This window comes from Chanodichthys erythropterus, chromosome 16, assembly GCF_024489055.1.
Source record: "Chanodichthys erythropterus isolate Z2021 chromosome 16, ASM2448905v1, whole genome shotgun sequence".
In the NCBI taxonomy this organism is placed as follows: Eukaryota; Metazoa; Chordata; class Actinopteri; order Cypriniformes; family Xenocyprididae; genus Chanodichthys; species Chanodichthys erythropterus.
The window spans coordinates 21404925-21431185 of record NC_090236.1 but is presented as its reverse complement, the minus strand read 5'-3'; the positions used below and the strand labels follow the sequence as shown (position 1 = coordinate 21431185).

General features: G+C 36.0%; 1 protein-coding gene across 1 annotated transcript in view; it reads left to right on the top strand.

Moving 5' to 3' along the window:
* arhgap21b (Rho GTPase activating protein 21b) overlaps positions 1–26261 on the top strand; it is a 72200-nt gene that overhangs the window by 10509 nt on the left and 35430 nt on the right. The window contains exons 3-4 of the mRNA XM_067364202.1: positions 14603–14776; positions 14878–14899. Of these exons, the coding sequence (XP_067220303.1) occupies positions 14603–14776; positions 14878–14899 (196 nt within the window). The remainder of the gene's footprint in view (positions 1–14602; positions 14777–14877; positions 14900–26261) is intronic.

The following is a 26261-nucleotide window of genomic DNA, read 5'->3' as shown; positions in this document are numbered from 1 at the left end:
AGTATCAGAAAAGTTGAGTAGTTTTACTTAATTTTATAATGTTGATATTTACACTTTTATTTCTACAAGCTTAAATTGAGTACTACTAAATAACTTTCTTTCTTTTTTTTTTTTTTTCTGTATTATTTACTTACGTAAGCATGCTCAGAGGTGTGCTTATATTTACACAAATTTTGGTCATATCGCCCTCCCCTAGATACACCTTAAAGGATGAAAGTACAATAATATGGAGAAGAAATATGCACATGGTAGTAAGAGGCAGAAATGTATTGGTTGTAGCATTCCTAGCTTTTGGCCCTTTTCCTGTTTTTCAGCCCTGTTACTGTTCGTCATATGATTAACTCCTGGGCCAGAAGGGAAAATAGATTCTCAATTCAATAGAAAAAGACAAATTGATTTCAGACACTGCTCTGCCTTAAAATAACAGCATACCAGAGTCCAGACATGCTTAGTTCAGTTAGAGATTATTCATTTAGGATGAATAATCACTGACCCATGTACGATTCAACATAGGAAAGTAGGGGTGTGCATTGGCACTGCCCTCACGATTCGATTCGATTACGATTCACCAGGTAACGATTCGATTCAATTCGATTCTACGATGCATTGCAATGCATCAAAATTCTACTGCACACAAGGAAAATTTTTCATCAGTCAATACAAGCAGATATTAAACAACAGATTTTATTGGCTGCTATGTGTCTCCTGTATCTTTGACATAAAAGTTATTAAATAAAATGAAATGTAATTAAATAAAATGTAATTAAGTAAAATGTAATTAAATCAGACGTGAAGCTCAGCGCCACGTCTTTAAAATTCGAATGCATTGTTTTCTATGAGAGTACGCACACCGGCGGCGACATTCGGCGCCTGTCCGTGGCGCCCAGCACTGACTCAGGAAGTTGTTCAAAATCCTGCCGTGCCACAGAGCGCCATGTACATTGTTTTACATTAAATGTATATTATATTTCTCTCAAATCGTCGTTAATGTACATAGTGACTTCACCCTGTGCTGCAGTTTCACATTCTTAGTTTAACAGCTTGAATAAAGTCTAAAAATGTATAATAAACGTAGCCTTTTCTTTCCTTTTGCTGTGTTGTGCCATTTTTCCATGTACACTAACCTCAGTGCGAAATATTAAAGCATAGAAATGTAACATTTCCCTGTTGACGTAAAACACTCCCATTGTGCAGCTCTTCAATCAGGAGTCGTTTCAAAATTGAGCTCACACGTATATAATGTGCGCGGCCGGTGTGCGATACCTGTGAGTTGTTAGAGACGCGACGCTGCGCGGCGCCGAGCTTCGCGTTCGTGTGCGACCCCCTTAAGACTTGTCTAGTTTCCCATTCACTTCATAAAATCCGAAATGTGCCCAGATGTCCGCTTTCCAAGCTTTGGGTGCGTTTTTAATAACCCGTCTATCGCGGTCATCTCCCTCCGCCTCAGCCATCTTGCTTGTTGTTGTTGTTGTTATTCCCCCGGAACCGGAAGTATTTGAAACTTCACAACTTTATTGTCCGCCAGAAAATAAACAGTGACATAATCGATTATGGCACTTTGCCGCATCGATGCTGAATCGTTCGTGCCCCGCATCGCCGAATCGATTATTGTTGACACCCCTATAGGAAAGGTATACAATGTAAAAAGTATACTTTTACTATATATTGCTACAGTAAACAGTTTAAAGTGGTGCAAGCATGTCAGAAAATCTGTTTGGAGTTTTCTGAGTGGTTATCATTGCTGATGTGGCCCAGTCTTTTGTTTCAGGCCCATAGGTGCTGCTTGTAGTCACGTTTGTCCTATGGATGTACCTATTGTGCAGCGTGGCCAGCTGAACTACCTACTACTATCATGACATGACAATAATGCATAATATCTGAAGGGACACATCATTTTGTTCACCTTCTTCAGTTGTCCGTGTGTTTATCAGCCTGGGGAACTTGAAGCTTATCTAGTTGTTGCTTTCTAATAAACGATTCCGATTTCTGATGCAAGCCCAGCTACCATTTACACACCTCTGGGAGTGCAACACATTGTCCAGGTGCATCTGTGCACATCATGAATTATTTACAGGTTTACTGCACAACCTGAAAGAACTGCTGCTCCACACTCATCTAGAACAAAAGGGTGGCATTTGTAAAGGGAGTATCATAGATATGTGCAGTTTTGGTGCTTGGCTTTTTTTTTTTTTTTGTCTGTAGAATGTGGCTTGGATTTATAACTGGCATTTTATACTACTTTATTTTTTAATGTTTCTAAATGAATGTATGCAGTTAGGTAGGGCTGGAATGACAGATGAACATCAGTGTTTCCCACCGGATTTTGTGAGACTGTGGTGGGTGGACATCCGTTCCTCTAGGGGGGTCCGGGGGCATGCCCCCCCGTAGGAAAAATTTGTACATTTTAAATTTAAATGGATAAATCTGGTGCATTCTGAGAGCAAAATTAATTGACTAGATCAATGAAAAAATTTGTTCTGTTGTAAACAATTTTGTGCTCTAAAAGTAATTTATTTATTGGTGATGGTAGGGCACATTAGTCATGTACACAACATATAGTAGGCTAAATGATTGTTCATAAGTGGTCAAATATGTAGATTATACATTTAAACCATTAAAAATATGTAGCAAAAGATGTTACTTTTGTTGAATTAAGTTATTAGTGGGAGCCTGTATCTATACATCTGTATTTGTGGAACTAATGGTCACTCTTTGATTTGTTAAACAATCCAGAATGCACTAAACACCACTTCATTATAGAGAAAAAATAACAATAGAAATATATAATCATAAGCTGACCAATAAATAAATAGTAAACTAGGTGAGTAGCCTATATAATTCAGCAGCAAAAAGTATGCTAGCCTAATTCTTTAAATAAAAAATAAAAAAAATAAAAAAAACTTTGCTCAGTAATTTTATAAATCCAAATGTTAATAAAAATTTTAAAATTACTATTTGTATTATGAAATGAAAAAAAATGTATTTATATTATATTAGATTTATATGTAAAGAATTATATGTATTTATATTAATGTAAGATTAAAAGACAATGTTTTAAATGTATTGTGCAGCTTTTTAATGGGGCAACAAGATATGATAGATACGAGAGAACAAAATAGGTTATTAATAATCTTTCAGTGTGCAAAACCATGATATGAAATGCTTCAAAACAGCAGCAAAAAAATGCTAATGCGCATCCCGGGTGCAGAATGATGTGCTCGAAGCAATATGAAGTTACAACTCGCAGTTGTGCTGCGCATTGAAAACTTCACGGCACCAAGAGAATTCCTGTGTATATTTGCATCTAACAGTTTATTAATCATTTGTTTCTTCTCACTTTTAAATTCCAGTTATTGTGCGTGTGATGCCAATTCATAGTCCTTGTGTTGTGTGATCTAACAGACATCCTGTAGCCAGTATAATAACATCGTTCATAAACGATAATAAACTCCTGCAAGATCATTTTATGCAAATCCACAGCCCTTTATCTACATAGCAAGTATTATAATGGGAATAACATCATATTGGAGAGTTTTACCGTGCTGACGACGCGCTCTTTGAGTGCTGATTGGCAGCCGTAGGTAGCTGAGGGAAGACGAGTTTCTGACCATGAACTTAACGATGCATACTCCTGAAGCTATGGAATGGCTTCAGATAATTTTGAATATAGTGCACGAAAACTTAACTTAATTGGTGCTAGTTTTGGTGCGCGTACTTATTTTGCTCTGACTCCCACTTTTGCTGTAAAAGAGCGCAATAATCAGACGGTTATTTAAATATCGCGACAAGCCTAATTTCTGTTTCATTTTGAGACTGTGGCGGGACAAATTAGAATGTGGCGGGCCGCCACAGTCTAGTCAATGTATGGGAAACACTGAACATAATTGATAATGTTTATTACATAATACCCTTCGCGAATCAAAATTGCAATTTGGCTTAGTGCGATTATGACATCGCAAAGGCTGCAATTTTTTTTTATTATATAAATATGTACACAGCGTGTTAGTGAAGAGCTGCTCTGTGATCAGTAGTAAATGACGCTCCGAGAGCACTGCATTAGAAAAGCAACACGCATCAAATATACAATCTTTCCAAACATGAGAAGCCTTTATGAACTTCTTTTCTAACAAAAGAGAAGGCTTGAAGAAAACATATAAACCATGTATTGTTGTAGTCGTCTGTTTATTTTATTCATGTTTAATCAATCAAAGCGTTTCTACTTTTTTTTTTGTTCAGTCACAGCAATAGCATGATGCCCATTGGTGATTTCTTGGAACAGCATTCGTTATATTGCGTATATTTGGAGTATTTGCTCAAGGGCGCCCTCAGGCGTCCAGTATGGAACACATGTTTAGCGCCAAGTAAAGCTCACTCAATCCTATTCAGGGTAAAAATAGAAAAAATTCCTCTCTAAAGAACTTTGAGGGGAACATATAATCAATGTTTTTCTCCAGCGTACATAAGTGTACAGGGTTTTTTTTTCCACAGTGGATGCATAAGAGGCATGTAGTTCATATTAAATACATGGACTCCATTTTTGATTTTGCATACCTCCTGACAAAGATAAAGAAATTGAGACAGATTTTTATCATAATATTTGATAATAAATCCTTAGACCTTTCTAATAATTTATAGACATGCTGTTTGCATGTTAACAGGTAACTCCACATTTTGTCATACTATTTGTCATAGTTTTATATATTATTTTCTAATTATTATAATTATATTTATGATTAAATACTAATGCTAAATACTTTAATAATGAAAGTTATTACAACAGTAATATTTCTTATTTGGTTTAATATTTTTATTTAGCAATAATGATAATAATAATAATAATAATAAGTCAAAATAATATATTATCACAAAATCTCGGGCCAAATTGTGCAGCCCTACAAACAAGCAAAACAAGCCTGGTATTGTTTATATATTTTTTTTCTCCATGTGTTTTATAAAATCGCATTTTAAATTACAAATCGCAATTTTTATCAGAAAAATCGTAATTAGATTTTTTTTTTTTTTTTTTCAAAATCGTGCAGCCATTGAAGTAAATCATGCTTAACGCTAATCACCGTAACTTATTGCCAGAATATACACCGTGTTCTCTAGGGCTAGGTATCGATATTATTAACTTGTGTTTACTTTGCTCAAAGAGCGCGCTGGGCCAGCTACAGAGAAACTGGTAGCCAGGCAACAGACAAGTGTGACCAATCCTGAGTAACGATGTCACTACATGCTTTGAAGTGGCCAGAGGTTTTGGAATATAGTGCACAAGTCAGGTGGACTACCTCTATTAATTGTTGGTGTTTCTGTCATCTTTCTATTCTGTTCATGTTGTGGACATCATTAATTGACCTAGTCTCAATGTTACTCCAGCCTTTTGATAACATCAAAAATACAGCCCTGCCACGGTGTTTGGCCTTGTGGTTTGTGGGTACTTTTAGTTACCCTGTATTCATCTGTCAGCAGTGCCTGTTAGCTGGGCTGGTGGTTTGGGTGATCTTCTGGAGTTCTAACTACATTATAAATTTAGATGATCCGCATCACATTAAGGACACTCAACCTTGTCCTCTCCAGGTGTTATTTTTTTAGTGCCAGCATCATCTCCTGAGTCTCATTAAAGGGATAGTTCACCCAAAAATGCAAATTCTGTCATCATGGGGTCCACATCTGTCATTCATGGGGTTGGCAAATAGAGGTGTTGGAGTATTTATTGGTTTGGTCTGTCACCATACTGAAAAGTGCAGGACTATCTGTGCTGAAGCCGCTCCCTGTCCATCTGTTTGGACTAGCTAAGCCTGGCCTCTATGTCCCAGAGCAAAATCACCACATCCATTCTGCATGACTGAGCACTATTTCTGATTTGCATCCGGTTGGGATTGTGATCTCACATGGAAGAGACACTGATCATTTTGCCTAAATCTACATACACTGGTTCTAAACATTAATTTACATGGCTAGGAAAATTTGAGTTCCAGTTTGCTCTGAGGGCATAAGCCAAATATGTGCTATGTAGGTGTGAAATACTTAATAATTAATGCTATGTTGTGTTGCCATTCTGTAGTTTTTCTTGGTGACACACTGTAAATGGATCATGTCCAGCTGTGCGGCACAGCATGACTGCTGTGCTGCCAAAGTAATGTCACCATTCATCAGGTGTTTTGTATGTGTCACACATTCTGGCCATTGTCATGTGGTCAGGTGGGCTGATGGACAAGCCCAGATGATACCTTTGCCTACTTTAGGGCTTTTTTTATCAGTTATTTAGTTTTTTTTTTAATCCTGTTAATACTTCCCCTTAAAAATATTGTACCACACGTGTAGCCACGTGACTCTACCCCGTCCAGTCAGCAACACTGAGGTGTCAATACACAGACGGCGCGCGAGCAGGGAGCCTCAAGTCTTCACTAAACTTTGTCAGTTGTATGTGTTTTAAGGTTTACCAGTTTTGACATTCAAGTGATTTTAGATGATCAGAAGTGTATTATTATATCGAGCTACCATGCTTGCGCAGCTGCATTGTGGCACGAACACTCATACAAACAGTAGCTGCACAAAACGTGAAGATCGTGCGCACAGAGAGGAACGCAGAAACTAGTTGTCAATGCTGTCATGTGATTTATCACTAAAGTAGCTTAGAAACTCAAGTTATTGCATATATTTTTCTACTTTTGAAGTAACTATTTACAACCCACAGCTTCACAATTAATAGACAGACGGTATGACTAATTCACACATGCAATCGCTCTCATTACATACTCCTACTGTGCTAATTTATCTTTGTCTGATTTACAACAAGCAGAAATCTGTAAGAAATGTTACGAACTATAGATAAAATAACTGCTGAAAGTGAGCTGTCAGAGCACTCTTTCAATAGAAAAAAAAATATCCCACCTTTTAATAGTCAAGCATATTTACAGTACAAACCATGTATGTGAACTATGAGGGCAAAAACAAACAAACAAACAAACAAAAAAAATCGTTCATTAATTGTAATCGAGGTAAAATGTTCAGTTAATCGAGGTTTTGATTTCAGGTCATAATCGTCCAGCCCTAAAAAAAATAAAATAATTATATATATATATATATATATATATATATATATATATATATATATATATATATATATATATATATATATATATATATATATATATATATATATATATATATATATAAAAATAAATAAATAAATAAATAAAAAGGCTGGGTGGTATTTCGAGTTTGTATGTTATATCGATTTTATATTTTTTATAAACGATTGAGAATGAGGCTAGGCCTGCTGCAATCATTGCTTATTGCTTATTCAATATACTGGCTATAGTGCATAAATGTTTGTGGGAATTTCCTGTTTAATAATCATGAAACCTGCGGGAATGATTATATTTAGGTGTTTAGCAACTTTAGTGTAATGGATTGTGATTTATTCCAACTTCATAGCAATTTATAGCAACGTCTGCTGCTGCCTTACATTTGAGAGACAAATGATGCATGATTACTGAAGCAGCTCCATTTAGCAAGTGCTTTCATCGTGAGAGTGCAAAACTTTCCGTGCCTTCAGCCTTCCACGCTGATTGGCCGAATTCGCGACTCCCAATAAATTAGATGGGCGGTGGGCGGAGCTTGCTCTATGCCACAGAGTGGTGCGTTCAGATAGAGGTGGCTGCATCAGAGCCAAATGGTTTCAAAATTAAATTATTTTATCGACAAATTGGTTTTGAAAATGGCCGATACTGATGACCATAAAAATGCTTAATATTGGCACCGATAATCGGCCAGGCTGCTGATCGGTCGACCCCTAGTTTCCACAGTGTTTGCTGATTTAAAATTTTTTTTTTAAACTATGTGTAAGTTATTTGTTATTTTATATTAGGCCAACAGCATGCCGTGCTTATTTGTTTTGTTAATAAAAGCCATTAATAAAGTTCTGTTTAATGTAAGCAAGTTGGTTATTGTACCGTTTTGTTTGTTGTGCTTTCATTAAGAATAATAATGAACCCACCATTCAAGCAATTTACGCCCCTGAATTGATGCTAATTCGTAAGCGAAAGTAAAATGCGCATGGCCGCACAGGCATTCATAAATGATTTTAGAAGTGAGGTGGAAAAGAGGGGAAAACTCCAACATCCACCTGGTGATACCGGTATTACTGGTGTTGACACACGTCGATGGATCGGTGGGAAAATGTCCTCACCGTCATCCCTTGCAATACTGTTGCCTAACTTTCGTAGGTATACTCTCCATCTGTAAATGTTAGAAAGTCATGCAGATATTTCCATTTTGCTGTCAGGAGTGGACGCGCCTTATTCAAGCACAATAGAATAGGAGGGCCACATTTCTGACTAAAATATAGCTAGGTTTTGCTAAAATATTTGTTGTTGGACATTAAATGTGCCATATGTAGCATTTTAACCTTCAAGTAAGTTTATTTTTATGATGGCAGTATCTGTAAAGACTACTGGAATGTGGTTATCAAATGTAGGCTAATATAATTACTAAGCTCAGGTGAGTGAATGTGTTCCTCTTCTCAGTTAACATTTAGTCTGTGCTTTTATTTTTTTTGTTTTATTTTTAGTTTAGTAGTTCTAACCTCTGCTTTAAATTGTGTATATATATATATATATATATATGTATATACACAGTCCTAAAGGTCTGTGAGAAAATACTGTGATGTTCTCTGATTCCACCAAACTTGCTGTGCTTCACACTTAACTCATTCCTCAAAGACTCAGCCGTTCATATCAGAATTTGGCACCCTCTGAACATATTCCAGAAACTTAAGACTACTTGTATAGAAGACCAAAATAGACCAAAGCCCCACATCCTGCTACACATCACTGTTGAATCAATGTTCCCTAGCACACACCTGACAAAAGCTTAGGATGTTTCTTCCTTTTCTTTCCAGTAGTGACCTCATAAACTAGACATGAGAGGGATAATGAATTTACAGCCCTCCTTTCCACTGCAAATGTCTTGCAAACATCAGCAGATGTTTTTGCTCACTGCTGCACATGGGACTGCAGATGAACTTTTGTGCAACGTTGCTTGTTCCTTTTATGAAAGTTCACTTCATAATCTAGAAAGATGGACAATAATCAGTCTAATCACATTTTTAAACCAAAACAACAGTTACTCTGCCCTGCATCAAATTTGCTGAATGAAATGCAATACTTGTTTCTTATAGGGATGCACGATCATGATTTTTCATGGCCGATTCCGATACAGATTTTTTTTTTTTTTTTTTTTACAAGCAAACGGGCCGATTCCGATACCGATTTTTTTTTTATTTATTTATTTTTTTTAATTCTTATTCTTATCAAGCAACAAACAAGAAAGAATGAAAGTATACATAAACAAGATGTTTATTTGGTATTTAACAGGCTAAACTGGGTTTTGGCTATTAAAAACAATGATTGTAACCATCTGAAATTAACAGCAGTAACTGCGCAGTAAGTAGCCTAAATTCAATACATACGTAGGTATGCCTATTGACAAAAGCATTTAGCTTTTGTTTTTAAATTGGGTTGAAACCTTAAATGAAAACATTAACTGTAACCATGTCATTTTAAAAGCAACAACTGCATAGTTCCACAATCCAAACAACACAATCAAAACACAGATTTTACTTAATCCGCATTCAGCATTTGTTTTAGTTTTTAAACTTGGTGTAAAGAAAGGTCTTTACCAGTGAAACTAAATAAAACCAAGGCTGTTTGCAGTTTACCTGCAGCATCAAACGGCATCTGCCTCTCTCTTCCCCCCGCTTCTCGCACATAGCTCCTCTCTTCCCGTTTCCACAGTAGTCATTGTTACCCCTGCAACAGAGCGCGCTTGCCGGAGCTGTCAGGGCGTCGCGCTCAGATCACCTCGCGCAGGTCATTTCGCGAATGATTACAAATGTAGTCTGTGCACGCGGGCGCACTTCCAGAAAAATCGGACGAAAAACATACAAAAAACGGTTGACCGGCCATAAATCGAAACCGGCTGGTTTTTGCCGGTTCCGATTTATGGCCGGTCAACCGGTGCATCCCTAGTTTCTTACTAACTTTGGGATGCTGGGGCTGGATTCACTAATCGTTAAGATTAAAATTCTGCTATTTTCTACATATTTTCTAACTTAAGAAAAAAAGATAAGAATATTTTGTATTACCAAAAACTTTTCATTCTTTTCATTTCATGTCTCACATGAGACATGTTTTGTTTTTAAGACATAATTTAGGATGTATTCATATTCCTGAAAAGAAAAAAAAATCATAAAAATCATTGTGAATAACTTCTTAAAGTTAGGATAACCTCCAATCTGTCTTAAATCCCGAAACTACTATACATTGAGTGGGTTTTTGAGAAAAACAATGTACACATTCTTGGGTGAAAGATGGCTCCTCAGTCTGATAACAATAAAGCCAGCTGCAGACAATACGTATTTCTTTGACACAGCAAAGCAAAATATTTGTGAATATTCCTGCACACCCCTAGTTGTAACACATCGTGCACATTCTCACTAAATTTAAGTGTTCTCACTTAAGGTTAAGTCTTGTATTATTCCTTAATTATTTTCCCACTCCTTTGCAGATAAGTTAAATATATTTTGAATACTGCTTTTTGTCATTTAAACCAAAACTTAGTGGATTAAGTGGATTAAAGCTGATCTTTCACTTTTATTTTGTGAAAACTGTACATAAGTTTTTTTTTTTTTTCTTTTTTTCTGTCATTTATTTTAGTAGTTGTGTCAAAAAGTAAAAAAAAATTTGGTTATGAGACAGTTAAACAAAAATAATCTGTATTAAATATAATTGACTGGTCTCTTCTTCATACAACATTCATCAGTACATCACCAGTTGTGGCGTTTCAGATGCTAGATTGTGTTTATGGAGGGGGAATAATTGATTTCTCACACCTCTGCTGGAGGAGGTTTGGCAGTAAAGGGTAGGGCGTGAATATTGGGTAGGTGTGAGGCTATAAATACTTAATAAACAGAGCAGTGTGTGCCAGAAGCAGAATGCCCACTCTGGAATTGTAAGGCATGGAGATCTAAAGAAGGCTCAAGCCCTCAGATCTCAACATGAGCAAATTACACAACTTGATCCTTGTTCAAGTAAATAAAACAATAAAAAGTGTTTTTTTAGAAGTTTCCACAAAGGTTTCCACAAAGTTACTTTTTGATTTTTTTTTTTCAACCGATTTTCGATATAATTAATGCCAGCAAAACAAATCTGAACAGTGAATCCTCCTGTGGGGGAACTGGTGTGTGGTGTCTGTTATTCTTAAATATGCTCCACAAAGAAAAATTAACTTCAGATGAAGGATAAAACATCTCCCACACCCTCCAGACATGACATCAGGCCAGTTCTGACTCAACCTTCAGTGGGCGTTCCTCAGTATGAAGAGGAAAATGTCAAGGATGATGATGTCATAGCCGGTCTGATTCATCCTTGTGTTGATCCTGCTCTAGTTTGTTGACTAGGCTGTTTAAAATGTTCTATGCAATCTATATGAAATTATCTAAAATTTGAAAGTCAAATATTTCTCCAAGGTTTTTTATTTTTTACCATGTATGCAACTAGGGCTGCACGATTAATTGGAAAAAAAGATCACGATCTAGATTCATACATAAATGCGATCTTCTTTCTAAATGACGGCGATTCACTTGCATGTATTTCCCTTTATTTAGATCACATGTGAATTCACGTGTTCACTTAGTTAGTTTACAACAATTCAAGATACTATATCAGTCAAATTTACAAACAAACAAAACACATCAGGCCAAAGATTAGCGAATGATTCAGACATAAATCCCGATCACTTCTCTCATCTCTCTTCCTCATTTATGGCGTTCCGCTGTCACTCACGTGACGTGTAACAAGGAGGCAGATCTAAACAGATTAGTCAGTTTACTTGGTGGATTTCGAGCAGCAATTTTAATCAAATTCATGAATAGTACACCATTTTAACATTATAAAAAGCACATATTGAGTTAGTGAAATTTTAAGGCGATGTTATATTGAGAAGATCTTGAGTTTTCCCTGAAGGGTGTGTCCGTGGCGGCCTGACAAAGTTCGATGTTTCGTCATGAAACAGAAAGCTGTTGTAACTCAGGTATACAATGTCTGATCTGGGTCTAAAATAAGTACTTTTAAAGTGCTGTGCCCGGTTGCATAAAGCACCTTAAGTTTTTCCCTTAAGTATGATAATTAAGGCGTGATTTCCCCTTAACTAAGGGAATGACTTAAGGGTGTTGCATATAATCTCTTAAACTGTTCTCTTAGGTAAGGGAAACCAGGTTTTGCCGTTAAAAAATTCTACTGTTGCCATGGACACATTATTTGTTAATACATATCATGGTAAGTTTTCACAGAAAACAACATAAGATGGATACGGAAAACAAAAAAGAAAACCAAATATGAAAGAGACGAGAAACTCAAATTAATTGTTTACTCAAAATTGAGATTTTTGCCGTCATTTACTCACCCTGACACCCTCATGTCGTTCCAAACCCATAAGACTTTCATTCATCTTTGGATGACAAATAAAGATATTTTTAATATTCTCATCATTTATGTCCATTTATTGAAAGACATCCATATGATTATGGCTGTGTCGGAAGCTCAAATTTGCGCTTCCGTTGACCATATAAGATATGCGCTACATATGTGATTTCATCAATGTTTATGTGAATAAACCACTAAAGTACAATTTGTTTATCATATAAAGCGGTCGATCGTGTCTTGTTAGAAGACTTGGATTGAACCTGCTCACCCCGTGTAACACTTAAGGTGAAGTTTTACGAGCCTTACGTTATACTTAGGGAAATGATGGTTAAGGGGCTTTATGCAACACTTACGGTTTTTTAAGGGATTACTTAAGTGAAAAATATATACTTAAGGGAAATTCTTAGGGTTTATGACGTTTCACCTAAAGAAACCCTTAAGTAACACTTAACGGTTATTTTCTGCAACACCCTTAAGTTTAAGGGAAACATAAGGGCGATCTTAAGGGATAATTACACTTAAGGTGCTTTATGCAACCGGGCACTGGACTTAAATACTTTTATTATAAATGACCACCCCACCCCCTTTTTTTTTTTTTTGCAATAAATGGTTTGGTTTGAAAAAAATGAGAATCATGTGAGAGAATCGTGATCTCAATTCCCATGGAGAAAAATCATCATTATATGCAACAAGTTCTGCTGTTTCTCCATGGTGTGGTTGTCCACTGCTGCTTATTATGAAAAGCAGAAGAGCTCTTGTTCAGTGCTTTCTTGCTCACAAAAGTGATTCACAGTTTAAACGTTCTTGTTTCCTTTTATTTTAAAGATCTGAGGTGAATTGTCCATTGTTACTTTCAGTACGGCTATAAAAGGCACACAAAATGATATTCAAACTCACATTAGACACTTTTAACATTAAATAAAGCACATAAACAGTACCTGAGATTATCATTGTCATACTTTGTGTTGCTGTTAGGACAAGAACTGAATAACATGGAAAAGATACATTTTATCATGTGTCGTGCATCGCATTGAGTCTGGTTAGGACACCAATCTCTACAAACACCTCAAACGTCCTGACAAAATACATTACGAGTCCTTGAATACATTAAAAGGGAGCCACACCTAAAAATACCAGCTGTCACCTTAAAAGTTCTTAGCCAGTTGGAGTTTCCAGAAAGCGCAAGTGCTATTTGGTGTGAGGACCCTATTGTAATTGCTCTGCCAATTCTTCTTCTTCTCCGAAATGAATCGCATTTTTGAGGGCCTAAACATGCTCAAAATCTCATGAAATGTCGCTCAAAATTTACGTCTGATATGGGTTTCAGAATTAGGTGTGGCAAAATGGCTCAATAGCGCCACCTGCAAAATTTAAATTTAGCACCCTTCGTGCTACGTGTCAGGTACAGTTATGAAAACAAACTCCTCCTAGAGCTTTAATCAGATAAACATCATATTTGGTCAGTCTAACCTAAAGATGTTAAATTGCGAAGATCTTGAGTTTCCACTGAAGGGCAAATTTCGATGTTTCGCCATGAAACAGGAAGCTGTTGTAACTCAGGCATACATTGTCCAATCTTGGTCTAAAATAAGTACTTTTAAAGTGTTGTCACTTTATTATAAATGAACCCATTTCTCATTGAAACTACCAGTTATGAATAGGCCCAGGTGGAGTTTTTCATGTTTTCAAAATGGTAAAAAAAAATTGGTTTCTACTGAAATGGTGTTGTATGTCAGTGACATTTAATTAGCACTTTTCTGATGGCATGTTGTGATTGTCAGCATGTATACCATGCAGTGCATCAGCTGTGTGGATGCTAGATGGGTTGACAATATCTATTTTTTTTTTTTTTTTTTTTTTTTTTGTGAATCTTCATTTGAATGAACCAGTATCGATTCTTAAATCCCAATCTATTCTGTTTTCAGTTGATCTGTGAACTTCACTAAACATAATTTGTTAATAATCTATTGTCCAAAAATCGCAATGAGTTTTTAAAATTAAATAATTCCTTTTTTTCTTTTTCTTTTTTTTGTTTTAAGTTTGCAGAAATCTGGATCTGTATGTCTGTTGTACTCAGTGGTCTGAATGATTCCTCATGATTTCTCTCTCTGTAGGATGTGGTGGATCAGGATGATTCTCCAGCAGTGCTCTTTCAGCTCGAGGAAGAGCCATTTTCCTGGCCAGGGCCTAAGACGCTTCGTCTGCGCCGCACTTCACAAGGCTTCGGCTTCACTCTGCGTCACTTCATTGTGTACCCACCAGAGTCTGCAGTGCACTCCAATATCAAGGTAGTATTCATTGCTGTATTGACAGGAGTTTCATAGCATCTTAGCATAGTATTGTATATTTTTCAACATACAAAATGATGTTTTTCTGTTTCTTGTTATAGGATGAAGACCATGGTCACAGAGGTAAGTTATCACTTTTAGAGACATAAAAAGTAATCTAGTTTTGTCCCAAATGACATACTATACATGCACTTATACCGTGCGCTAAGCACTCTACCATCTAGTGTATGGATTTTAGAAGGTTATTTTGTCATCTTGTTTTTGTGTGATACCTCCCCAACAACGCCCCTTCCCCCCACCACCACCACTACTTCTACGTAAGCAAAGCTGTGACAGTGAAGTGTCCAACATTCCACACTTTGTTTTTTTGGTTAATTAAGTGCATTATCTGGGTATTTGAAGTGCACATTGTAATTTTCAGTGTGATCACATTACTCACACTGTTAATACTACAAAATAGCACAAGTAGGCAAAGTGGCATGCACCTTCTGTCTGAATAAGTGACCTTTGTAAAACTAGACTTGTGGATCTTGACCATTCATAAATACGCCCAGAGTTCTCCGTTTACTCATACAACCTAGCACCCCAAAAGTTTGTATCAGAGCAGTTGTTCTCTCAAGGAATGGCTTTTATTCACCTCCCATTACACGATAGCTCTCATAACATGGTTCAGCACAACCATCTATAGCTGCCAGAAATAACTCACTGGATTCTTTCCCCTGTTCAACCTCTCCCCCTTTACTGTTTGAACTTTTGACCTTAGGTGTGTTTCTAAAGATTGCATCATTTTGTTGCAAAAGAGCTTGACTGTTAAAAGTATATTTGATCTGTTTTTCCTTTAGTTTCGTCCTGCTGTCAATTAAGGATATGCAAAGTCTGTTTTCGAAATTGGCTAGACGGTATTCAGAAAGAGCTAGACAACAATATGCAAAATGCCAAGGAGTTTTTTTTATTTTTTTTATAAACTTTACATTTATGAATGCTTTGGGTAGTTAAAACTGCTTAGTTGCATCTCTAAAGTATCTTAAAGCATCCTTGCTAGAGAAGTACAGACTAAATCTGCTTCAGGACCTGAATAAAAAAACATTGCTACTTTTAGTGTAGCTTAGTACTATAAATTTCAACATTTTATATATAACACCAGCAGTAATATCTAGTTATACATGCACACACACACACAATAGGCTAAATATATTTACAAAGTCTAATGTTTTCAAATGGAGAACAGGAGTTCAAACAGCTTTGCATAAATACAAGCACTCAGTTATAAACAACAGTTTTAAAAGGTCTGTGTGTTTAATAGACTAAAGAGTGAAAAGAATAGAATATGCTGGAATATTCACTGGAATATGCATTGTCAGAAAAATAAACAAAACAACAAATACATCATCGCAGTAATCGAGTCCAACTCATCTGGTATGTAATCAACACCTAATGTTTTTGTCAGTCTATATTATGAAATACCTGTTGACAAAGCACTGTTTTTATTTGTGTTTACACAGAACTACACAGAATCTCGCGGAGATAATTGATGTTCATATATATGAACACCACTTTATTATAGAGAAAAATACAAAATGAATAAAAATATATAATCATAAGCTGACCAAAAAATAAATAAATAATCTAGGTGACTATATAATTCAGCAGCAAAAAATATTCCAGCCTAATTCTTGAAAAAAACTTTGCACATTAATTTTATAAAATCTAAATATGTTCAAGTTTAAAATTACTATATGCATTCTTATGAAATGGAAAAAAAAAACTATATGTGATTTATAAATTAATGTAAAGACATATGTATTTATTATAATCAGATTAAAATGTTTATTTTAAATGTTTAAATTGAGCAGCTTTTTAATGGGGCAACAAGATATAGATACGAAAGAACAAAATAGGCTACTAATAATCTTTCAGTGTGCAAAACCATCATAATATGTAACGCTTCAAAACAGCAGAACAAACCGCTTATGCACATCTCGGGTGCAGAATGATGTGCTTGAAGCGATAAGAGTTACAACGCGCAGTTGCGCTGTGCATTGAAAAGTTAACGGCACAGAGAAAATAAACAAAAATAACCCCCGTGTATATCTGCAACTAACAGTTTATTGATCGTATGTTTCTTTTCACTTTTAAATACCAGTTATCGTGCGTGTGACGCAAATTCATAGTCGTTGTGTTGTGCAATCTAACAGACACCCTGTAGCCAGTATGATGACATCATTCAGAAACAGCAATAAACTCCAGCAAGATGTAGTCATTTTATGCAAATCCACAGCCTTTTATCTACATATCAAGTATTATAATGGGAACATATCATATTGGAGAGTTTTACCGTGCTGACTGTCGTTACCGAACGCAACGCGCTGTTTGAGTGCTGAACAGAGAATGATTGACAGCTGCAGCAGAGGGAAGACAAGTTTCCGTGAACTTAAAGGGTTAGTTCACCAAAAAATTAAAATTATGTCATTAATGACTCACCCTCATGTTGTTCCAAACCCGTAAGACCTCCGGTTTAAGATATTTTAGATTTAGTCCGAGAGCTTTCTGCCGGGTCTCACGACTCTGCAGTGAGGCTGCTTGTGACAGTGGTTGCTGCTGTGTAGGAGCTTCTTCCATCGCTCCTAGTTCTTCGTCCGTGTATTCGGGTTCAGATAAATATGGCTGAGCAAGAAAATGCAAGTCTTCCTCTGTGTCGAAATCCTTAGACGTGTTTGCGAAGGTTGTTTTGTTTACAGTGTGCGTCTCCCTCAGACTGTAAACGAAGCTTGGGCGCACCAGATAACACGTCAGCAGCGTCTTACATCAGCAGCATCAGTGCGGAGTCGTGAACGCGGATTGACAACAGACTGGAAGAGAAGACATGCTGAATAAAGTCGTAGTTTTTGTTATTTTTGGACCAAAATGTATTTTAGATACTTCAAAAACTTCTAACTAACCCACTGATGTCACATGGACTACTTTGATGATGTTTTTATTACCTTTCTGGACATGGACAGTGCACCGTACATACATTTTCAATGGAGGGACAGAAGGCTCTCGGACTAAATATAAAATATCTTAAACTGTGTTCCGAAGATGAACGGAGGTCTTACGGGGTTGGAACGAGTCATTAATGACATAGCGTGCGTCTCAGTCAGCTCTCTAGTTCACTAGTCAGGGCACTGATCAGGGAGTCGGCCACATTCATTGAAATGGTATACTGATACACGACCTAGGAAGCTAGGAAGCTGTTTGAGACGCAGGGATAATTTTCATTTTTGGGTGAACTAACCCTTTAAATTTAACGATGTACATATTCTTCTGTCCCTCACATGAAGCTATGGAATGGCTTTAGATGACTTTGAATATAGTACACGAAAACTTAATTGGTGCAAGTCTATTTCTTTTGCCCTATGACTCAATTATTTAAATATCACGACAGGCGTACTTTGAGACTGTGGCGGGACAAATTAGAATGTGGCGGGCCGCCACAGTCTAGTCAATGTATGGGAAACACTGATTTTTTTCCTATTTGGGACATGACTTGATTGATTATGTGACTCCGTCTCCATATTTTTATTTTTTTTGTCAATTTTGAACTACATATCAAGCACTTATGTAATATGTCTCATTTGTACATTAATAGTTAAGTTATTTTACCTTTGATCACTTTCCCCTCAGATGCAGTACTTTAATGGTGGTCTTGCATACAATTCTTAAAATGCCCACAAGATGGTGGCATTTATCAGTGAATCAAATATTACAAAACCGATACCCGATTATGTAAAACTGCTTCAATATCGGTAAAAATAATGGTAAAAGCGATTATTGGTTGATCTCTAATATAAACCCCTTATCTGTCCCAAAAAAAAAAAAAAAAAAAAAAAAAAAAAAATCACTGCTAATTACATTGCTGGCCCCTTCTGTGAGGGTCCTCAGATGCCCCACTTAGAAGAGATTCATACTTTAGGTTTATGAATGTTTCGTCATTTATCTTTTGACCATTGTGGTGCACAATCCATGTTAAATGCTCTTCTGCAAGTTTGAGCCAGTGTGTCAGTCAGAACAAGTATCTGACCTATATATTTCAGAGTTTCTTCTGCATATACAAAAGAGCTGTGTGTGTAGAATATCACACCTCTTGTCATGTCCTTAGCACAAACTGTATCTAATTCACCTATGTATGTAACTTTGTAGCTGCCAAGGGTTGAGGACTTTAACTCTTCCACTGTATGCTTTTACTTCATTTATTGAAATGCATGAAAATAAAACAGGAACAGATACTGTAGTGTGGTTTATAATACTGTACATATTGCAGCATAACTGAAATATAAAAAGGTGTTATAAAAATTTTTTTTTTGTTTTTTTACAATATCATCTGAATAATCTTTAGTCTATAAGAGAGCAATTGCGCATAGCTCTGTGAAACTTAATTTGCAGAGTCCAAACTAGCTTACATGACATCCCTAGAGCAGGGCTCTACAGTGCAACCATTTCAGTTGCATTTCGAATGCAAATTACTGCGTGAGACTGTGAAAAAATATTTAGGAGCACCATTGCGACTGACCCAATCAGGCCTGGTTCTACGGGGGTGCTAGAGGGTGCAACCTCAGTTGAAACTCATAATACCAAATTGGCCAAGTAGATTTTATGTAATGCTATACATGTGCATTCACTCTCTGCTATACGTTTACATGCACTCTCATAATGCAACTATAATGGGATTTTGGCAATATTGCGATTTAAACTTTACCTCATGTAAATGCAATCTTCGATTAAAGTAATGAGATTAAGTTAATAATCGGAGTAACCATAATCGCATTAAACTAGGTGGTGTACGTTGAATTTAATCGCAATAAACAGGCATGTTAATGCCTTAATCGCATTATTCTTGCTCTGAACAACACAAGGCAAACTTGCAAACTTTGGTCAAACAACCTCATGAATGAACTTTGTGACATTATTCTGAAGTTTTCTCTTCTCCAAATTGCTAAACTGCCACTCAGTCTCTACTCTGTATCTTCTTCTAGACGGCAAAGAATAGGGCTGGACGATTAATCGAAAAGTAACCGAAATTCTGAACCTCTAACCGATGTACTTTTCCCATGTCGGTTATTTCGTTTTTTTAATCCTGTTAATATTTCCGCTTAAAAACATTACCGCGTTTGTGTACCCACGACTCCGCCCTGTCCAGTCAGTGGCATAAAAGCAAAACACGGAGATAAACGCTGGTTCAACGCAGTGATGCCGCGTGAGCGGTGAGTCTTGCGTCTTGACTAAACTTTGTCAGTTGTGTTTGTTTTAAGGTTTGTACATTCAATCGATTAGACGAGATGTAGTATTATTCTGAGATACCGTGCTCGCGCAGCTGCATAGTGGCAGGAACACTCATACAAATAGTAGCTGCGCAAAACGTGAAGATCGCGCGCACAGAGAGGAACACAGAAACTAGTCAGCGCTGTCCTGTGATTTATCACTAAAGGAGCTTAGAAACTCAACTTCTTATAGCATATATTTTCTATTTTTGAAGTAACCATTTACAACCCACAGCTTCACAATGAACAGAGAGCAGTATGACTAATTCACATGCAATCACTTGTACTGGTACTGTGCTAATTTATCTTTATCTGATTTACAACGAGCAGAAATCTGTAAGAAATGTTATGTAAGATCACTCTTTCAATAGGAAACAATATCCCACCTTTTAATAGTCAGTCATATTTACAGTACAAACCTTGTCAGTGAACTATGAGGGCAAAAAAAAAAAAAAAAGAAACAAAATAATCGTTCATTAATCGTAATCGAGGTAAAATGTTCAATTAATCGAGGTTTTGATTTTAGGCCATAATCATACAGCCCTAGCGAAGAACGTGAAGCGTAGGCAAACCCGGCCAAATAATATCCAGTACATCCATAAGTGTATTTTGAATTTTATGTAAGTAGATTAAAACAATTGTAAATGTAGTCACTGACTTGCTGCCCCCTACTGGCGGTTTTAGTTTCATTTTTAAAGTATCATTTCAGTTATTTAAATCATTTTAAGGGTCATTTAAATCATTTATTTAACAAGATGTAAAATAAGTCTCTGATCTTCCCAGAGTGTGTATGTGATGTTTTAACTCAAAATAACCCCACAGATAATTTTTTTTATAGCATGTTAAAAATTGCTACTTTTAGTGGTTGAGCAAAAATGCACCGTTTCAGTGTGGTCCCTTTAAATGCAAATGAGCTGCTGCGCTCTGGCTGAGGGCGGAGCTTCACGAGCTGATTCTCCGGTGACAGGATTCAGTCAGGACGCACAATAATATCAGAAACTGTGTATATATGCTATAATATATGCTGCATGGAGATAGAACAGGTATAGTTTAGTTCAATTACAGTTATAACTTATATTGCCTTCTTGTTTTTAATTTACTAAATTAGTACAGGTCTGTTGTACCGTCAGAATGATGGCCAAAACTATACAGATGAATTTTATGACGTTTATTGTACTTCACACAAAAGATGAATTGTCTGTTTTCACTCAAGCAAATCACTGTAATAGCTTAATAAAACACTGCAAGTGTGCATTAAAATATTATCCATAAACTCTCTCTCTTATCCTTGTATTTTCACCAACCTACATTATGAATTACACAGAAACACTCATTACAACTAACAGTAAACAAATATATAAAGACCTTATGCCTTTCGGGTGGTGCTTAATAAACTTTATACCCGCAAATAAACTCAGATGAACTGTAATAAAGTGCCCTCACCTTCATTACTGCCGTATCCAGTATCACTCTGGATACTGTAAGCTGGATCACGAAAAGTTTTTACTTGTATGTCCTTGAGTAGCACAATTTAGCAGTCTCTGTTTTGTATTGTCCCTTTGTATTGATATTCGTTCACTAAGCAGTCCGGTGTGAAATGATTCGCGCAGACATAAACGAATTTCGGCAGAACTGAGGGAGCATTTTCCTGGAAAACCAAGTTAATCCACCTCGTTATGAGCAGCTCAGATTTAGGGAGTAAATGAAGAGATCTATGTGGATTAATCCATCCAGCTAAAGAACACCTAAAACGCTTGGGAGACATTCTCATCAGTGCAGCAATGGCAGACTCACTGTGAACTCACTCAAGGCGGTTCTATGTTCAAACTTAAGGGCCTGTGACTTTTGTGATGTCACGCTGCCAGGCATCTGGAAACGGCTTGTTCTGAGACACTGCTTATGATTTATGGGGATTTAAAAAAAGAGTAGGTCGATTTTTATCACTATAGGGTGGTTGTGTACACACACTGCCAACACACATTTATGTCCAAACACCATGCAAAAGTGAATTTTGCATAATAGGTCCCCTTTAATATATCTATTTTCAAAACATTCTATTTAAAACATTAATCTCATACCATTGTTATCATGAATTTAAATGCATTCATGCCACTTCTCAGCCTCATTAAACAGTCTGTAAATATACCTAAATGCCACATCTTTTGTTCTTCTGTGCCATCTCTGCAGTGCAAAAATGAATTTTGTTGATCCTGATTTCATTTGATAGGTAACTCATTCTTCCTGATTGTCTTATTATTCTAACACAAATTATAAATATAAATTTATGAATTTGACATTAAAGATGACACATTTTATAAGGTAAAAAAAAATAATGCCCTTAAAAATGTAAAAAAAAAAAAAAAAAAAAAAAAAAAAAAAAAAAATTAATTTTAAGGAGTCAAATAATGCCTCATAATAGGAAAGTAAATTTCTGTCATTGATCTGTAGGTGCCCCTAAATTTAAATTAGGAGCACAAGTGTTCCTAAAAAGAAATATAAGTGTAGAGCCCTGTAAAGGTGCCTTTAGTTCTGTATGCAAAACATAGTAAGACCAAAAAAAAAAACCTGAACATGTAATAGTAAAATGTTCAATTTGCATGTTGCGTGAGAGCCAGAAATGTTTTCAGACCTGTTTTATCTCTCTGAAAATGTGGTTTTAGGTTTGTAGTTGTGTATTTCTCTGCTGGGTTTAGTTTTATGTGCACAACATGTGCATAGAATAGTTTGTATCTGTATTTTCGCATGTTGCCATGCTTTTGCTTTGGACAGTATAAGAGTGAGTCATTGTTTCATGTTCTCAGCAACCGAAAGAAACCTGAACTCCAGTGCACGGATTGCATAACTGACATGCATCTATGCCCACAACCACATTAGAAGTGAAATTTGACAAAGCAACCATTGGGATTAGTTTTTGGATGCTTTTCCACAGGCTTTCATTTATTATCAGTGGTACACTCCTCTTGTGAATGTTCTATAATTTTTGATTCCTGACCAGATTTTTTTGGTTAGTATGTTGTTCCTTATTATAAGCAAATTGCAATGAGCATGGCAATACTGGGTGCGTTTATGGCTAATGTGTAAGAGTTTTTATATTTGAAAACCGCATTGTATGACAGTGAACACAAGATGGCGCATTAAATCTTTACAAATGATCACATTGCTCTTATTATTACTGTAATGTTTAAGATATGTACTGTGCAAATTTTCAGTATAAATTAAATTCCCAGATAACTTTGTCACAATGTGCAGTAAACAACTGAACAGACTGCATCTCACTATGCAGTGTGCTCTATTTAACCTTCCATTTCCAATGTAACCAAAGAACCAGAAGTATTTTATATTTGACATATAAAACACATTGTATTACTTCACATTTTTTATACAGCATGGGTAATATGGTTTGACTTGATCTCAAACTATCACTAAACTACAAAATATTTGCTGCTGTCTGTTTTGTTCATACTCAGTGTTGATGTCTTTGCTTTTAGGCAAGGCAAGGCAATTTTATTTGTATAGCACATTTCATACACAATGGTAATTCAAAGTGCTTTACATAAAGAAGAAGAATAAAAATAGAACATAAGGAATAGAAATAACAGTAAAAACAGATAATTTTGCTATTTGGATTTAAAATGCATTAAAAGTCTGAATCATGATGATACATAAAAGATATAAAAAAACATTAAAAATGAAATAAAAACAGGAAAAGAATTTAAAGAATAAAAAGATAATGCATATAAAATAAAGTGCAAACAGTTTGGACATAGCACAGTGCTCATTCAGCAAATGCATAGGTAAAAAGATGTGTTTTGAGTCTGGATTTGAATGTGGCTACTGTTGGAGCACACCTGATCTCTTCTGGAAGCTGGTTCCAGCTGCGGCTGGCGTAACAGCTAAAAACAGACTCTCCCTGCTTTGAGTGAGCCCTTGGTATTTTTAAGTGAGTTGATCCTGATGATCTGAGTGATCTGTTAAGTTTATATTCTATGAGCATATCTGCAATGTATTGAGGTCCTAGGCCATTGAGTGATTTATAAACAAGCAACAGTACTTTAAAATCAATTCTAAATGCAACTGGAAGCCAGTGCAAGGACCTGAGGACTGGTGTGATGTGTTCATGTTTTCGGGTTCTGCTCAGAATCCTGGCAGCAGCGTTCTGTACGAGCTGCAGCTGTCTTATGGTCTTTTTGGGAAGACCAGTGAGGAGCCCATTACAATAATCCACCCTGCTGGTGATGAAAGCATGAACAAGTTTCTCTGAGTCTTGACTGGAGACAAAGCATCTAATTCTTGCAATATTTTTGAGATGATAATATGCTGATTTAGTTATTGTCTTTACATGGCTACTGAAACTCAGGTCTACAGTCTTTTACACGTGCAATGTATGAATACCATGCCTCAGGCTTTGAAGCATTGCAGCAATCTCTACAGGCAAGACCTCTAGTAAAAGAAAGATACAGGCAGTCGCAAACTGTTGCACACTCAGTCGTGTCTGCTAACTGAAACCATTACAGTTTTATGAGGGAGATGTCATCGCTCTGTATGGGACATTATGCAGTGACTGAAATGTTCTTGATGAGCTCCTCATTGTTGCCCTTTTGGAAGCAGTTTGTTGAAACTAGAAACTCTTTTCTGTCTCCTAATTGCTGGTTTACACGTGTACCTACAGCTCAGTTATACTCTTTTATTTGATCTCAGATCTCAATTTTTTAATTTCAGAAAAGACTAAAAGCGATTAAAGCTTCCGTATGCCAAGTGGGTTTGTTTGTGTTTGTGCCATGCTGAATTCTGGGCACATCCGAGTGGTTCTAAGGCTGTTCAAACTAGCAGCAAAATAATTTTTTTCACTCTACAGTCTTTGGGGTTGTTTTTGAAAGAAGTCTCTTATGTTTACCAAGGCTGTATTTATTTGATCGTAATACATAATACAGTAAAAACAATAATATTGTGAAATATTAAAAAAAAACCTTTCTATTTTAATGTATTTTCAAATGTAATTAACTCCAGTCTTCAGTGTCACATGATCTTTCAGAAATCATTCTAATATAATGTTTTGGTGCTCAAGAAACATTTCTTTATTATTATTGTTATTGTTATTATAATTATCATCAATAAAAAAAAAATATTTGCTGCTTAATATTTTTGTGGAAACTGATACATTTTGATTCTTTGGTCATTTGTTGTAAATGTACCATTTTTCGTCTGTGCAACCTTTGCTGTGGGGAAAATTACTACTAATTACTGCACTAATAAAAAAAATAGTTCATAGTGGTATAATTGATATTTTTCCACAAGAAATAAAATTGTTTTAAAAGAGATAACAAGGGCAACAAAGCAATAAATGTAAACCGCTAAATATGAATGTGAGTATAATAGATTTTGTTTGCAAATCAGAAACAATTTGATAATTTTACTGTAGGCTTCTGAGGTTAATGCAGATAGAATTGTTTTCCAATCATTGTCCATATCTCCTCAAATATACATAAAGAATCATTAAAGAAACAAACAATAAGAGGAATTAGAATTATTTCTTTGAGACAGACCAAATTCTGTAGTGTCACCCACATTGTGCTTTTTTCTGTGTGTAGTTTAGGACTGCATGATATATATCAATTATTGAAATAACACAAATGTACATGTCGTGATGATATCTGAATAATTTCAATAGGTTACTTTAGGGTTGTGCCGATGGACCTCACGTACAACCTATTGGAAAGCCCGGATGAGTCATTAGTTGGGAAATAAAATAACCCTTTCGCACGCAATGTTCTGGCTGACCCCCCAACGTGAGTTTTTCAAGGCGACGGTTATTTAGAACGTATCACTTTATTGTTTCCATGGTGACGCATCATTGCTTGTCATGTCACACACCGCAGCGCTGTATGACTGATGATCTGCTTTTATTTCAGTTTTCCAGTCTCAAAAGCATCCAAAATGAATATTAAAGTTTTATGCATTGCCAAGGTAATTGTGTTTGAGAGATCACATTTCTTTTCAAAGGTCTACATCTGCCATGTTTTGACATTATTCAAAAGAAGTTTGAAGAAAATCGGGTAAAAATAAGATGTTGATCTCAAAAACATGCTGAAAGTAACACATTTCCTGCCAGTTGGTGGCGCTATAAATTTGACTCACAATAGTGACATCTATGTGATCAGCCTTGTACAACGAACACACAGCCGAAGATT